Genomic DNA, 15,313 nt, shown 5'->3' on the forward strand with positions numbered 1-15,313 from the left:
GATTAATTACTGAAAATAACAGATAAAATAGTTTTTTCTTAAGAAATGTTTGATAACTATCTGGACATTAAAGATTTTGCATGTGAAATTTCTAAATTTTCAGATGCATAAAAGTATTTTTAATGTTAAAATGAAAATTACTTTGCATGATAGATAGGTAATATGTGAAAAGAAGAAAAATAAGACATGAGAAAAACATTGCTTTACAAACCTTAAAACTCAATAGAAAAAAATTGATATCTTGCATATGAAAGCATTGTAATGTTTACTGATAAACTGCCAAATTGCGTTAACATTTGCTTACTAATTTTAAAGTTATAGCATGAAAACTATAAAAAGCACAAAATGGTTACGATGTCAGTCCCACGGGCCGAGTCCGTGCTGAAAGAGTTAAATAAAAGATTTATGTCACTAAAATGGAGCACTCATTTGACCCTAGAACTTTTCCAATAGTTGAAGGAGAGAATACACTCGTACATTTCTTTTTAAGTTGCTGACTTTTAATCAGGCCTAAAATAAAGACCACTGAATGTACTTTTCACAAAACTGTACACCAGGTACTTATTTCCAGTGAAGAGCACAAAGCAGGATGAACCTGAGACAACTTGTATATTTCAAAGTTTATTCAATAAAATTCACCAGAAGGTCTCAATATCAGTTCTAAATTAGCACATCCATACATGGTTAGAATTCAAATTATGGCAAATGGCACTGTTGAACAATTTGAACATGTAATTGGAGATTAGTAAAGCTAGAGTTTATAGCATAATGATAAACTTGATTACGAAATAGCCCTCAGAAAATCTTGTGTTGCATCATAAGTTATCAGGTAATACATGCAACAGACATTGACATCACAGAGCTTCAACATGCAAAAATATATTAGGTGACATAGAACTTGGCCTCAGAAGTTCATGTTAAATAACATCATAAAATTTAGATTTTAAACCTACTTTTACCTGTATATATCCTCTTTTCCTTCTTTTACAGCATTAAAACCAAAGCTAAATATCATGTACCACAATAGTGGAATTTCACAAAAACTCTAATAGAACATACAGACAAAAACCATCTTAAAGCAAACTTTCTTGAAACAACACTCAAGACTTATTATCTCAATAGTTAAGGCTACTAAAATATTGATAATTGCAAAAAAGTTGATTTTCAAATTGTTATAAAATTCATCCATTTGTTCTTCATATTATAACTGTTTCACAAGCCTACAGAAACAGCTATGAACATTTTATTCAAACCTACTAAAATGCTCCTGCACAGGACTATTTTCATGTTGATTCTTGGAAGAGGAGATTTTTTATTTTTTTTTACATCGCTATGGGCCAATTTTCTCTTCAAAGCCATTCAAGCACCAAACCCTACATCAAAAACAGCTTTATATGCTGCATCAAAATCTATGCATGGTTACCAAACAAACTCTTACTAAGGTAAAATTGGCTGTTTTTAAGTTAATTCTTGAATATCAAGATTTTCACTCTAAAATTTTCTAAGTTCTACTTTACTAACAATATAAGCTCTTCAAAGCCATTCAAGCTTTGTAGAAATGTAAAAGATGTTTAAGCACCATTATACTAGTCAGAAATGCTCCATTTTATGCTAATCAGAAACACTTCATTTTATTAGTCTCCAGCCTTATTGTTATTCATATAGATTACAGTTTTACAAGCCCATACAAAAAAAAAAAAGCTACAAAACTTTACTGAAATCTGGACAACTGTAATGAATGCAGTATTACGGCATAGGGTAGTTTTAAAATTAATCCAAGCATCTTCATATTTTCTCCTTTAAAAACTTCTCTAAGTCCTTCACTTTATGCCAATTAAAAAAAACCTGGTTTTACTAATGTGCATTAATTGTAAGTTAATTTGTGCAACTTTTAGTGCATTAATTGGAAACTGCCATATTAAGGATTCATTATTTCCCAAGTTTGCCGTTCTTCATTGTTTCTTGAGTTCACTGCTGTACTTTGTTTTCTGCAACTATTTCAGCGAGTTTTCTAACAAAAGGCAATCACCATAGTAGATTTTTTTCACTCTTGTGACTGGCGATTTATTCTACTGAATTTCATACTTCACTGAAATTCTGAATGCATATTTTAGTATTATTATTCATATTATTGTTTCACAAGACTACAGCAAAATCAGCTGGGTATAAATAGGGATCATCAAAAAAGTACAGAAATAAGTTAAATCAAAATGCAAAGATTATAGTTTCAATTCATGTTTGTTCAGTTTAATCATTTAGTGTCACTACCCATCAAAATTAGTTTCCCATTATTTCAACTATCCAATAAATTAAAATACTGACATTAAGTTTACTGTTAAGCAAACACACAAAGGATTATCTGTTCTTCCCACCATGGGTATCACAAACCTAATTTGCAGTAGTATAATTCTTTTTTTTCTTAATATTATAAGAATAATTGATGTTTAATAATCTAATTAAACTAGCAAACTCCAGTAATTGCCCAGCTGTACTTGAAACTAAAGTACATTATACGACCATCATTTAAGCTTGTTTCTGTTAAGATTAAAATGTAACAAAATTCGTGCCCAATCTCAAATTTACGTTGATCACCCACATGGATCCAAAAATTTTTTCTCTAAACATCTTTATATTTCACTAGATAGATCTGTTGCAAAAACAGTACATATTACTCTAGCCCTGCTTTTGCTTACATGACCTGAAACAGAGCCCCAAGCCTAACGCAGACTTACTGGATGAGTTTGATTCCTCTGGTATTTGAACAATCCTGACAACCCTTAGTTATACTCATACTACTTCCAACTTGTAATTTATGTACTCAGAAAAATAAACATTTAAATTTCATTCTAAATGAAAGATGTTTTTCTTGTCTTTTGCAGTGAGTGTGACTGTAGAGATACATATGAAAAGACTGTGTAAAAGCATATCAGTATTTAGTTTATTTATACATGAAGTTGAAATAAATTATGTTTTATTACTTAGTTCATAAATTACATATATTTAGTTTTATATAACGCTGAGATTCAAAAGGTAGCAAGGATAATTTAAAATTCAATATAATAAGGAATTATAATTTCGTTGTTAAGTATAGCTCGTTAGCTGTACAGCACAATTACTATAACATTAGTATTAAGCGTCTGGCTAAAGATCAGGCATTGAAACTGTTATAAAAATATTCATGTAATCTGAATTTTTAATTAACTAATGTTATATGAAATTACTAATTTCGATATTTGCGATTCACGGTATCACTGAATCAGTATTCATAGGAACAAAGTGAACGTTGTATTTACAAATTACACTTTTACGGTTTAATAATAATAATAATAGTTCTGAAACTTTCATAAAAATATAAGCTCAAATTGAAGCGAACGTTTCAAATCTTTGGCCTCGATAGATGATACACATAGTAAAAAGTATCTTAAAATTGTGAGTAAGTATCTTAACGTTTGTAACAACCTTAAAACTAAGACAGTAATATATAACTCACTTTACAGAGAGCCAGTGCCCATCAGGTCACACTACTTTATAATCTACAAAAAAATAATTTAAGAATGCATGACAAATTAGTGACAAAATATCATTACCCTACATTTATAAAATTAAATAAACCATTAAAGCAGTTATAATGTTATTTTCGAAACTTGATGGAAATAGATATTTAACTATACCTCATCGTATCTCTTCACCATTCCTTACAACGCAAGAAAGAACGTGAATACGTGATTATGCGAGATAGTTGCGTTTCACCAGGAATTACCTTAGTTGACCACTAGGAACAAATATTATAATAAAAATATAAATAATATACAAATATGTGTCTCATAACACCAATGTTGCTTCTGTACTGATTATTATTTTTTTATTTTCTGGTTGATTTATATAATTATGTTTCTTTATCAGTTTAATTATATGATTAGAAAAGCCTATTTTGTCAACGCTACAGCCTGCAATGCCTAAGCATTTTTTATATGGTTGTAAAATTTGTAACACCGTATGAGAATTGTATGACAAAATAATGGCATGTAATGGAAGTTAAATCCTTGTTTTTGATGTTAGATGACGTTTAAAGGAATAATGGCGTAATATAAAATGTACTAACATGCGGCAATTAGTATCTATGATATTAAACGGGTAGCGATTATTAACAGGGTAGAGCTCTAACTCTTCAACAAGTTTTGCGCTTATTGGATGAGGAGTTTGTACGTAAAATTCTCATGCTGACAGCATTTAAGTTTTAAGTTTTTTTTATTAAGTTAAACAGAATAGCGTATATTTGACTGATATGAAACCTGTATACTTTTTATCACGAAAGAGTTTTTGATGAATTTCAATGACCTGATGTACCATTTAGTCGGTTTCTTAACCCTGTAATTATTTAAATAAACAAAGCCACAACTAGTGGATAGTGCCAATTTCGAGCATTACCACCTCTCGTTAACCATAATAAGAAATAATACTGTTGTAAGCTATATTTTGAATATTTTAATTTATATTTTTGTTTGCTAGAGAGAGTGTGTCCTTACGTAATAATGACGCAATATAGCTAGAAATTTCATGAAAGTTAAGACCTCTGTGGAATATACAGGTTTTGCGTATGGTATGCAATGAGAGTACAATACAAATAATACAATCAGTGAATTATTCAGTGAACCAATACTTGAGTAATTCAGTTAATGAATTAGACAATGAGAATTAATATGTCTGTGATTAAGTAAGTTAATACGTTAGTCAGTAAAAGTGACTATTATCAACCGATTAGCGAGAAAATTCTGCAAGCTTGGTGTACATTAGTCTTCGAGTGTTTGTATATGTGTTTTACAGCAAAGCCACATAGGACTATTTGCTGTGTCAACCGAGGGGAAATTGAAACCCTGATTTTAGCATTGTAAGTTCATAAACTTACTGCTGTCCCACCAAGAGTCTGGAATTTGTTTAAAAGTTTGTTTATGAAGTTAGGCCTAGCCATGTAACAAAAAATTTAAAAAACAAGAGAGAATTCTCAATGGCCGCGGCACTTGAGATGCTCTTAGGCAGAATTAGAGTAAATTGATATATGAGACCTTCCTTTCTTTTTTATTAGCTATATTTTTGTGCGCCAGCTATACCAAGAGTGGGACGCGCGTATACCCGATTCAATTTTATTACTCTGGATCTCTACCAGCCTACTATCAAATTGAAATTCTTTTAGGCAGGATTAGAGTAAATTAATCTATGAGACCTTGGGCGTGATCAAACATATCAATCAAAAGGGTTTGACCTATTGAGTCCAAAACTGTAATTAGATCTCAAATCGGTCAATAAATGACGGAGTCATGAGCTAAAAGTTTGTACTTAAACAACAAACAAACAAGAAACAACAACAACTTAGAGCAGAGCCCTTCTTCGAGCCGCTATGCCGCGGCTAAAAATTCATTACAGATAAGTGGACTGGACTTGGTATCATTTTTACCAAACATTACCCAATTGAGGAACCAATGGACTTTGATGGAAAGGTATCATAGGAAGAAAATCAGTCTCAGTTTGAAATAATTTCTAGAGTGTATAGTTGGGATATTGAAAAACAAGCTATTCAACTTTAACTTTCTGCCCATTTAAAAGGGCTAGTTTTAATGACATTAAGCAACCTTCCAGTAAAGAGCATTGGTAGCTTCCTTATTCAAGAGGTTTGAAGCAACACACCAGAAAGAAATATTCAAAAAAAAAGTTCTGGAAAAGGGTAGAGAAGAAAGAAGATACCTTAGCCAAATTTTCAGGAGATTTAGAAAGACTTTTCCAATAATTTTACCCAGATACTCCACATGAAATAATGGATTCTTTAGTATATGACCAATTTACAGAAGTCATAACAGGCTAGAATATGATAAGAGGCTAAAGTAAACTAGGTTTGCATTTTTATAAGAACTTCTTCAGTTGATGATGGAACTTGAATTAACTAAAGTCACAGATAAACAACTAAACGCGCCACCTAGACGTTACAGAACCATCAGATCAAGTAGTATTGAAACATCAACGATAGTAGAGAAGAAATGAAAGAAATAGTTAGATAACTAATTACACAGAATGTAGGGAATAAACCACAAGACAATAAATGTTTTAAGTGTTACTTGACAGGACATATTGTTAGGAACTGCAGACAAAACCTGTATGGAATAAAACTTTCTCTACCAAGGGATGTTAGAAAAAGGGAACTGTTTCAGCCTATTAGAACCAATTTTACAATGGATATCGCCTGTAACAAAACCTTTACACATTTTTTTTTTGTAAATTTCTACCCATCTATTTTCGAAAACTTGTTTTGAGAGGCTTTTATGATGCTGCAGAAAGTAGGTTGAACAGTAAGTAATAAACATTAGCCACCAATCAAGATAGAACCAGGATAGTAGTTCTGTGACACCAGACTATTCAGGTAGCAGAAAAGCTATTTTTTGTGTATTAATAAATTTACTATTATTGAAACAAGACATACAAGTACAAGAACTCCTTAGTTATTGAAAATAAATTATAATTATTGGAGAGAAACTGAGCTTGACCAAAAATATAATTAGAAAATTATCACTTATATTATTGTAGTTCTACAGTACGAATGCAAGTTACGTTTCTACCTATCAATGCAACGGCGTTTTATGCTGTTTTCTTCTCTACATAACTGCTTCAATAGGTAAAGATAAATAACAGATGTAAATAAATGATGATTTATTTATAAACAAGGCAAACGTAATTGTATATATAAAATGGAGCTTTCTGATCAATAATGTTTTTAAAAAATCTGATTTTCTTTCTTTATTTCATATTTTTCTATAGGTACTTTCTTTGTATGTAATAACTTGTATGAAAACACAAGAGAAAGAATATGCTTTCAGCAGAACAAAACATATACAACAATTGTAGTTTTATTGAAAAAATAATTCCATGGGATGTACTTACACGATTTGAGGCACACAATAATAATAAAGAAACTCAAAGATTAAAGGAGGTGTTTTTAAATTTTTTTAAACAGCGTTTCAAAACACAATTTCACCTTGCTGGGATAGGGTTAGACGTGGGAAACATGGCTATTACAGTCGATACTCTCAGGAAACAACAGCTTTTAATAAACCAAGAAACAACAAAAAGCTAACCAAACATAAGAAAAATAGAAATTAGCTTGACTTATAGGGCAAAGTTTAGGTGAGAATATTACATCTGCCCAGTACGATATAACAAGTTCATTATTTAATGAAACCAGTCCACGGGTCAACGGGTATATTAATGGGAAGCTTTGAAGTATGTTTATGAACACTGGTTCTACAGCTGCAATAGTTCATCCTAATTTGATAACGTGGAAAATTGTCTCCAGCAATGAAAAAAGAATATGAATTGAAGTTAACATTACTGTGAAAAGCTTCTCTAGACCTCATGATGTGTGGGTAATTGACATTGAGGAAGAGCACTTATTGGGAACTTACTTTATGAGGAGACGTGGATGTGAGGCTAGACTAACTTCAAATGCTTTCATAGTTTGTGACCAGGAAATCCCTCTGCACTGCATGGCAATTATGACACCAAAGGTTGAATTTCCAGTGACCACAAAGAGAGCCATCATTGTATCACCAAGAAGAGAAGTAATCACATCAGGACTTATTAGAAATAAGTTCACATTTAGTGACTGGGGCGTGGTTAAGCCAAACACTCCAGTGTGTCCTAGGGGATTAATGGTTGGCAAAAGTATCATGATCTAAAGACTAAATACCATCATTAGAGCCATAAACACAACAAACAGTAAAATTCGAGCCAAGTCTGGATGGGACATTGCATGATGTGAAGCTAGTAGTCACATTTGAGGCAAGATGTCGGAAGTCTGATATCAAATCCTCACATAAGGGCAGCTTACCCCTAAGTTACAAGAGCTGTATAACTGGAGTTGTGGAGTTCTGACAGCTGATCAATGCTATAGATTACACGATTTACTCCTAGGATATCAAGATACTTTCTCCAGTGGATCTAATATAGGGCAAACAAATAAAATATCTCACAAGCCGTATAACTGGTATTAGTTGTTAGCTGGGGTTAACCTTGTATTCTGTCAAGAGGAAATGGGTCACCATTCTAATTCACTTGTGCCACTTGAAACCGGAGTTCAAAAGCACAGGCTCTATGTGTCTTGCAAAGGCACGGCAAGGATCTGTTTTTGTTTTTTGTTTTTTAACTTAAAACGAGCTATCTGTATCAATACAAGTTTGCTTATACTGACTATAGTTTTCCAAATATTTCTTCGAAGATCTTAAATAAATTACGTTCATTTGAAAGGTATCACGTGTTCTGTTCGGTAAAAAATGCAATATTATTGAATAAGCTCAATTAATTTTGTATATTTCATTACGGTTTAGTTATATTACTGTGACTCATACATATTGTATTTGGTTGTTTAATTAAATGTTAGGTATTTTCACATTGATCAAGATTTCCCTTATTCAAATTATTTTTGAACAAATTGTACTTTGAAATTAAAAACAGTAGCTACTTACAGGTTGTTTGTTTGAAGTTAAGCAAAAAGCTACACAATGTTCTGCCTACCCCGGATATCGAAACCCGGTTTATAGCGTTGTAAGTCTGCTGACATACTGCTGTGCCACTGGGGGAACACTACTTACAGGAAAGCTACAGAAAATGAAGAAATACTACTCTTCGTTATCATATGTGATAATATCCACAAATGTAATTAATGCTGACAACAAGCTGTTTATTAAAACGATTTAAAATCGCATGTCTTCTTTTTGGCATATTTTAAATAACTTGTCAGTTAGATTTGCATTTTGTTTGTTTATTTTTTAGTGCAAAGCTATGCTCTGTCCACCGAGGGGAATCGAGTTCCGGATTTTAGCGTTGTAAGTAAGTGATTTATTATTTAAACAAAACTTGTCAGTTCCGATAGAATAATAAAAATAAATTTCGTGTTTTTTATGTTTATTGTAGCTTTTGAAAACGTCAGGCAAAATAGTTCTGACCTTGTCTGTATGAAGTAAGTTGTTTTGAGTTGAAAATAATAATATTTTTAATATTTTTTATCTGTAATCATGAATACCTAGCGTTATATATATACTGAAAAACTGACGCAAATAAAATACGTTTTTCGCTGCTACATTCTTAATTAACATGTTTCCTAAATGGAATGTTCACTTACTCTTTAACTGTCTGTTACACATTATGACGTACAGGTAACAAATCTGTCTTTGTTGCTTTAATACGCATACAAATGCTTCAGTTTTGTAGTTGAATACTTTTACTTCTATGTAACAGTTTAAATAAACGATGATTCCTCAATTGAACAATGTTACTTCTAGGTAACACACCTATTTATAATTTGCTAAAACATATTTCACGAAAACATATTTTTTTCTGAAATACAGACCTAACTAAGTAAGAAGTTTAAAGAAAACAGTTTTTTCCATCGTATTTTCATAATGTGTGCAATATAGGGTTAACTTCTTATTACTTTTATTTTCATTTCAATGTTCTCTGTTTTTTTCTGAGGTTCTTTTTTACCGTTTATGTTCTGAAAAAAAAATTATTTCCTAATGTTTTTATTGAGTTTCGTCACAGATTAGGAAGCAACTTAAGACAAGTTACTACAGTGTTAAGAGGTGTTGTTGACCAGCATGTGCTGCTCTCTATTGGTACTGGCGGTAACCAAGCATAATTAGATACATTTTGAATGTAGAATGCATGCAACTCTGTTGCAACACTTTATATTCAGAAATGCTTCAGTTGTATTATGGGTTGGTTTATCTAAACTTAAGCCCAATGGGCCTTCCTTAATATTTCTATAAACGTGGTAGTTAGTTTTTAATATTATCGACCACATTGATTTGAAAGCCGTTAGAATTCTACAAAGCTCAGATTGGTAATTAATAAACAAGCTACTTGATTAACCGATATAAAATATGAACATCAATAGGAAAAAAATAAGAACATATAAGTATGGAAATTTCTTTTTAGATATTATATACCATCTAAAAATTCATTTACTAGGTATGCTTTAAAGAATAAGTTACAGATAGAGTATGCAGTATGGTTAATGGTGCCAGAAACCGAAAATAGTTGATAGTTTAGATGCTTTGATGCCAGCAACTCATACGAAATTTCTGGGTTTAACTAAACAGATGTGGAATCATTTCCGATGATGATTGCCAAGCCAATTACCCATATATCATTATATTATTTTTAAAGGAATTTGCTGATGAAGTTATTAGATTTAAACCTGCTCCATTATATGTAAGAATGTTTGGTATTGTGTTTCATATGAGGACGTGATTTTTTATCACAAATTTTAGACCTAGCAGTTATTTGATTAAAATTTGTGTAGTATAGTTTTCAAAGTTCCGACTGTTTTATTATCGTTGTGCCTGATTTACGTTTGTTTTTAATTATGCACAAAGCTACACAAGGGCTATCTGTGCTCTGCCCAACACGGGTATCGAAACCCGGTTTCTAGTGTTGTAAGCCCGCAGACATACCGCTGTGCTACTGGGGCACCTGATTTATGTGAATGTTTTAGTGAATAACAGAGTGAATACTCAGATTTAATTTAAACGTAAACTGAAAACACTTTTTCACATTCCCCTTAATCTTACTATTTCTGATTCAAAATCAGATGGCGTCAAAAAGAAAATTTCAGATCTATTTTTTGTTTCCCACAAGTCACTGTTCAAGAGGTCTTTCGTTAGTACCGGAACTAATCAGTTAGGTTGGATGATGAGAAACAAAATTTCCGAGGAACGGTATATATATATATGCAGTATAAAATTTTAAAAGTTGCAGTTTAAACGTCGAAAAATTGCGTAACATTAAAAATCAATAGGTCTAAAATTTGTGACAAATTTAAGGAGAACGTGAAAAAAATACAGGCACATGTGTGAAACATTTACAAAAAGATAAAATCTAATTCGAATTTGCAAAAGTATGAATCTCGCATGCAAACTTTAAAATTAGGTTTCTACACATGTAACGAGTTGCATATACAATGACATTTTGCTGTAGAATAGATTGACAGCTTGACACTAAATTACCAATATGGAGTTGATTTATGCACTACCGGCACTTGTGTACAGCTTCAATAAAGTTTTTTGTGTAAATACAAAACGTTGTTTTTAATTATTTATTATAATTAAAAGATGGAGTTGATTGTTTTTACAGAATTATTTTTTGGATTAGCTGTACTGGAAGTTTCAAGTTTATTGATCTGTGAAGATCGGTGATGCTACCCAGCTCAACATCTGTTTGACAATTTGATTCTTTGGGAGTAGTAAATATCGAATTAATCATGGCTTGTTTGGAAGTATCACGAAAATCTTTTGCTTCTTGATTATCCCTAAATTCATAAAGCTGTTGTATGACACTGAATAAATCCTCAAGGCGATCTCGTCAACAAAATCGAAACATTGTAGACAGAGGGAGGATTTTACTGTAAATGATACCAAAGTGGGAACAAAACTGGGATGGAAATCTTCCAACAAGTAATATAACGAATGGTACTGTTGGCACAAATCCCCTTTAGGTATGAAAACAACAGCTTTACTTAGACGAAGATTTAAAGTGAGGCTATAATTTCTGAGTAGACATTTGAAGAATTTGCTGACATTCTGCTATTATTAAAGCAGTCAATTAATTCATCAATTCGACTTACAGAATCAGCTATTTGAGAAGCGTCGGTGACTGAGTCTCCTAAAAACACACAGGTGAGTAGTGAAGTTGAGACACTGAGGCTGAATATTTGTGATGCCCTCTATACCTTCATTTTAGAGAATGGTGGCAAGCCAATATGTTGATTTGTCAGCTTTGGAGCAGTTAGGAGACCAATTGATTTAGAAGACTCTAAGTCATGGAGTGTTCTTTACAAGATACCATTTTCAAGGTATTGAGAATGACTTAAATATTCAATGTCATAGAGTGGTATTTCCAAGGTAACATTTTCAAGATATTAGCAATCATTTGTGGATTCAATGTCACACAGTAGTGTTTCCAAGATACCATTTTAAGGTAATGGCAGTAATATGAAACTTCGATGCCATTGAGTGATGTCTCCGATATACCATTTTCAAGACAGTTTGCCATTAGTATTATAATCATAATCTCACATTATATTTTTCAAGCATTTGAGAATATAAAGTGGATAAAAAACAAAGTATTTTAAATTTTTATGCCCAAAATATAACTCCCCAATTAGAGAATATTCCCCTGACCATGAACACTAAAGCTTCATTTCATGGGTCTCGTGACTGACTAGCATATCTATGGTCCACAAATCCTATGAGTTTGTTATGATTTGCTTCTAACATATGTTTGCTTTAAATTTCACCTCGTCAAAACAGATTATGCAAAATTTATCTATTTCAGAAGCTTGAGGTATTTTGCAATTTAATGTATTAATAAATCACAGGAAAATCCTGGTTTGACATATATTTCTTGCAAAAGCCTTTTTAGAAGTTTAACGCTAGGTAGACATAGTATTTTACAGCTTTCCTGCTGTGTTATTAAAGCAACAGACAATACATTTTCATTTCCCAATTCCTTAGTGTCCTATTCTTAGACTTGAGCGAGTTTTTCAATAGGGTATTTGCAAGATTATGCTCTGATCCTGTTAGAATTACAGAGACCGCGTTAATAACGTTTAGCAAATTTAGTTCTGTTTTTAATCAATAGATCTGCTAGATGTGACGTTTCTAAACGACGCTGATTATATGGTGTGGCATTGGTTCTGCTTGGACCTGGAATGGCAAGAAGTTGGTGTTGCCATAAATTCTACTATCATGTTTCTAACAGCAAATAACTCGGGTATGTCAGGAGTTGCCTCAACGGAAATGATTCATGTGGTCAAACATAATATGATACGGAAACTGACAGGATTCTTTTTAAAGTTTGCACGCAACAAGTTTGCAGCAACACATTAGTTTACATCAACTATGCCTATCAAAGAAGGCATTTTTTCATTAGTTCTGTCATAGATATTTTTTCAAATGTTATAATATCTTAAGATCTCATAAGTTTTCTAACGCTTTAGTTACCAGCTAAATTTCTCAAAATTTAAATATACTTCAGGTTTGTCTGTAGACAGGTTTCGATACCCGTCGTGGGCAGAGCACAGGTAGCCCATTGTAGCTTTGTGCTTAAACTACAAACAAAGGAACAAGTACTTCAGTTTTTCCTCTTAATATAGAATGTTGCTCAAGAGCATAACCAAGTTTCTATTATCTTAGCTATTCTGTTACTCGGTGAGTCAGCAAGGATATCACATGTGTCTTCATTGCAGAAGTTTGGTGTAGCATGAAAAATGCTATAAATAGCAAAAGTGATATTTTTTACTAGGAAGTCAGGTGATGGCACAAGAACATGATACCCTTATTGACATAAGAGAGAGGTTCTCATATGTTGTCATGCTCTCTTGGTTTCATATAGATTATGATGCCGATTGTCCTGCTTTGAGTTTTACCTACAGATTGATATGGATTGTTAGAGATAGGTTTTTGAGCCAGGTATTTGTTAGACAGCTTTTATCTTGATGTTTTAAACTTAATTTAACTTCAACATTTTGTGAACTAGAAGTAGACTGTTGAGAGAGTACGAAGAAAGATCTCTTCAGTTGAAAACGCAGCACAAGCTCGCTTCTCCAACTTTCAACTTCAACTTTGATAATATTATTTGTAATAAAGATTGTGACTGTTTGCTAACTTATTTTCAGTCTCCTTCTTTGACAGAAAAAATTCAGGTGCTGTTTCGTGATACAGCATCTATCGAATTATCTTATTATTTAGCCGATCCTATACACTACTCTGTGCAAAAAGAGGACAATCTGAGAATACCAAAATAAGTAAAAAATATCAATCTCAGTAACGTTTATTTCAGTTAAGCTAGAAACAAATTTTATTGTGCTTAAGAAAAGTGTGTATCATTTATTGGTTAAGACCTGTTAATATCTTGTTTATAATAAGTGTCATCTACTGGCAAATTTGTGAAAGTAATCTTATTTTCCTACATTTCACATCTTCATGTACCTTTGAGCATAATCACAAACAAACATACAATCTATGATAAAATGCATTCGAAAATGTCAATTTTAAGTTTAAAATAACGAAATTGTTATTATAGATGTGATTTGTAATTTGAATATGTCACAAACTTTTTCAACGTTTAATAAGAAAATATTAAGAATTCACATATGCTTGGGAAACCCTTTTACATGAAACTCGAATACTTCTTTGTAGGTGTCTCATTGAGGATGTATCATGTAAAATACGAAATATTGTCAAAACACCACGATACTTGAACAGATGTTGTATTTGTTTTTGTGTTTAATATTCAAATATGTAACATTTGAGTCTAAATAAAATTAAAATATATAAGTTACTGCAGTATATTATTAACTTCAAATTTCTAACCTTGTTGTTGATTCTTATCCACTTACAAGCAGCATTTCTATTGAGGTAGAATGTTTTTAAAACGACGATATTAAATGAGCCTAAGTCACAATTAGAAATTAACATAATTAGAAATATCCGTAAGCAGAAATAATTAACCAATCTTGATTAGAAAAAAATATCGTGCTATAAATTCCTGAACGGACAGGTTGCCAGGATTGCATTGAACTTAGACGATGTTTCCGTAGTCATAGATCAGTAGTAATTTTACGGACTTACAAACGCTAAAATCCAGGGTTTGATTCCCCGTGGTGACCTTAGGGCAGATAGCTTATAATTTTGATTTACGCTAAAACAAAAAACAACAACATATTATTAGGTCGAATAGTAGCAAAATTTTAGTAATATAAACCAGGACTATACATGTAGTCTCTTTTAGCACCCCCCCCCCTCCCTCAGTGGCTCAGCGGAAAGTCTGCAGGTTTAAGACGCTAAAAATCGAGTTTCGATAGCCGTGGTGTAGCTTTGTGATGGACAACAACAAACAAACAACTTTTAGCTCCGTTCGTCAAAAAAGAGAGAAGGAAAACGTCGATAAGGGAAAAACTAAAAATCGTTCCTAAAGAAAAAAGTTAAAAATTTCGAAAGATCTAGAACTAAGCAGCATCGGAAGAGAACAAGAACAACAAGTACAAAATGAGGAACTAAGAAGTGGAAAACGAAAAAAAGGAGAGAAATCAATGAGTAAATTCGGTAACACGACAATTTAGAACTACGATATTGGCTAGAGGACAAAGGTATAACTACTTTTGGTTGTTCGTTTTAAAAAGTTAATGTCTTGGTCAGGTGAGTTTTGTATCTTAATTGTACTTATATATGTGGAGAGAACTGGCTTGACAGTTGAGGTTCATCCGGTTGTT

The 15,313-nt window shown here is 32.2% G+C and overlaps 1 protein-coding gene across 1 annotated transcript in view; it reads right to left on the reverse strand.

The window, feature by feature from the left end:
- Positions 1-3,759, reverse strand: part of LOC106469088 (60S ribosomal protein L10a-like) — an 11,713-nt gene extending 7,954 nt beyond the window's left edge. The window contains exon 1 of the mRNA XM_013929543.2: positions 3,672-3,759. Coding sequence (XP_013784997.1) covers positions 3,672-3,676 — 5 coding nt within the window. The 5' untranslated portion in view covers positions 3,677-3,759. The remainder of the gene's footprint in view (positions 1-3,671) is intronic.
- Between the last annotated feature and the right edge of the window lie 11,554 nt (positions 3,760-15,313).

The sequence above is a fragment of the Limulus polyphemus genome, unplaced genomic scaffold (genome assembly GCF_000517525.1).
Source record: "Limulus polyphemus unplaced genomic scaffold, Limulus_polyphemus-2.1.2 Scaffold3294, whole genome shotgun sequence".
Classification (NCBI taxonomy): Eukaryota; Metazoa; Arthropoda; class Merostomata; order Xiphosura; family Limulidae; genus Limulus; species Limulus polyphemus.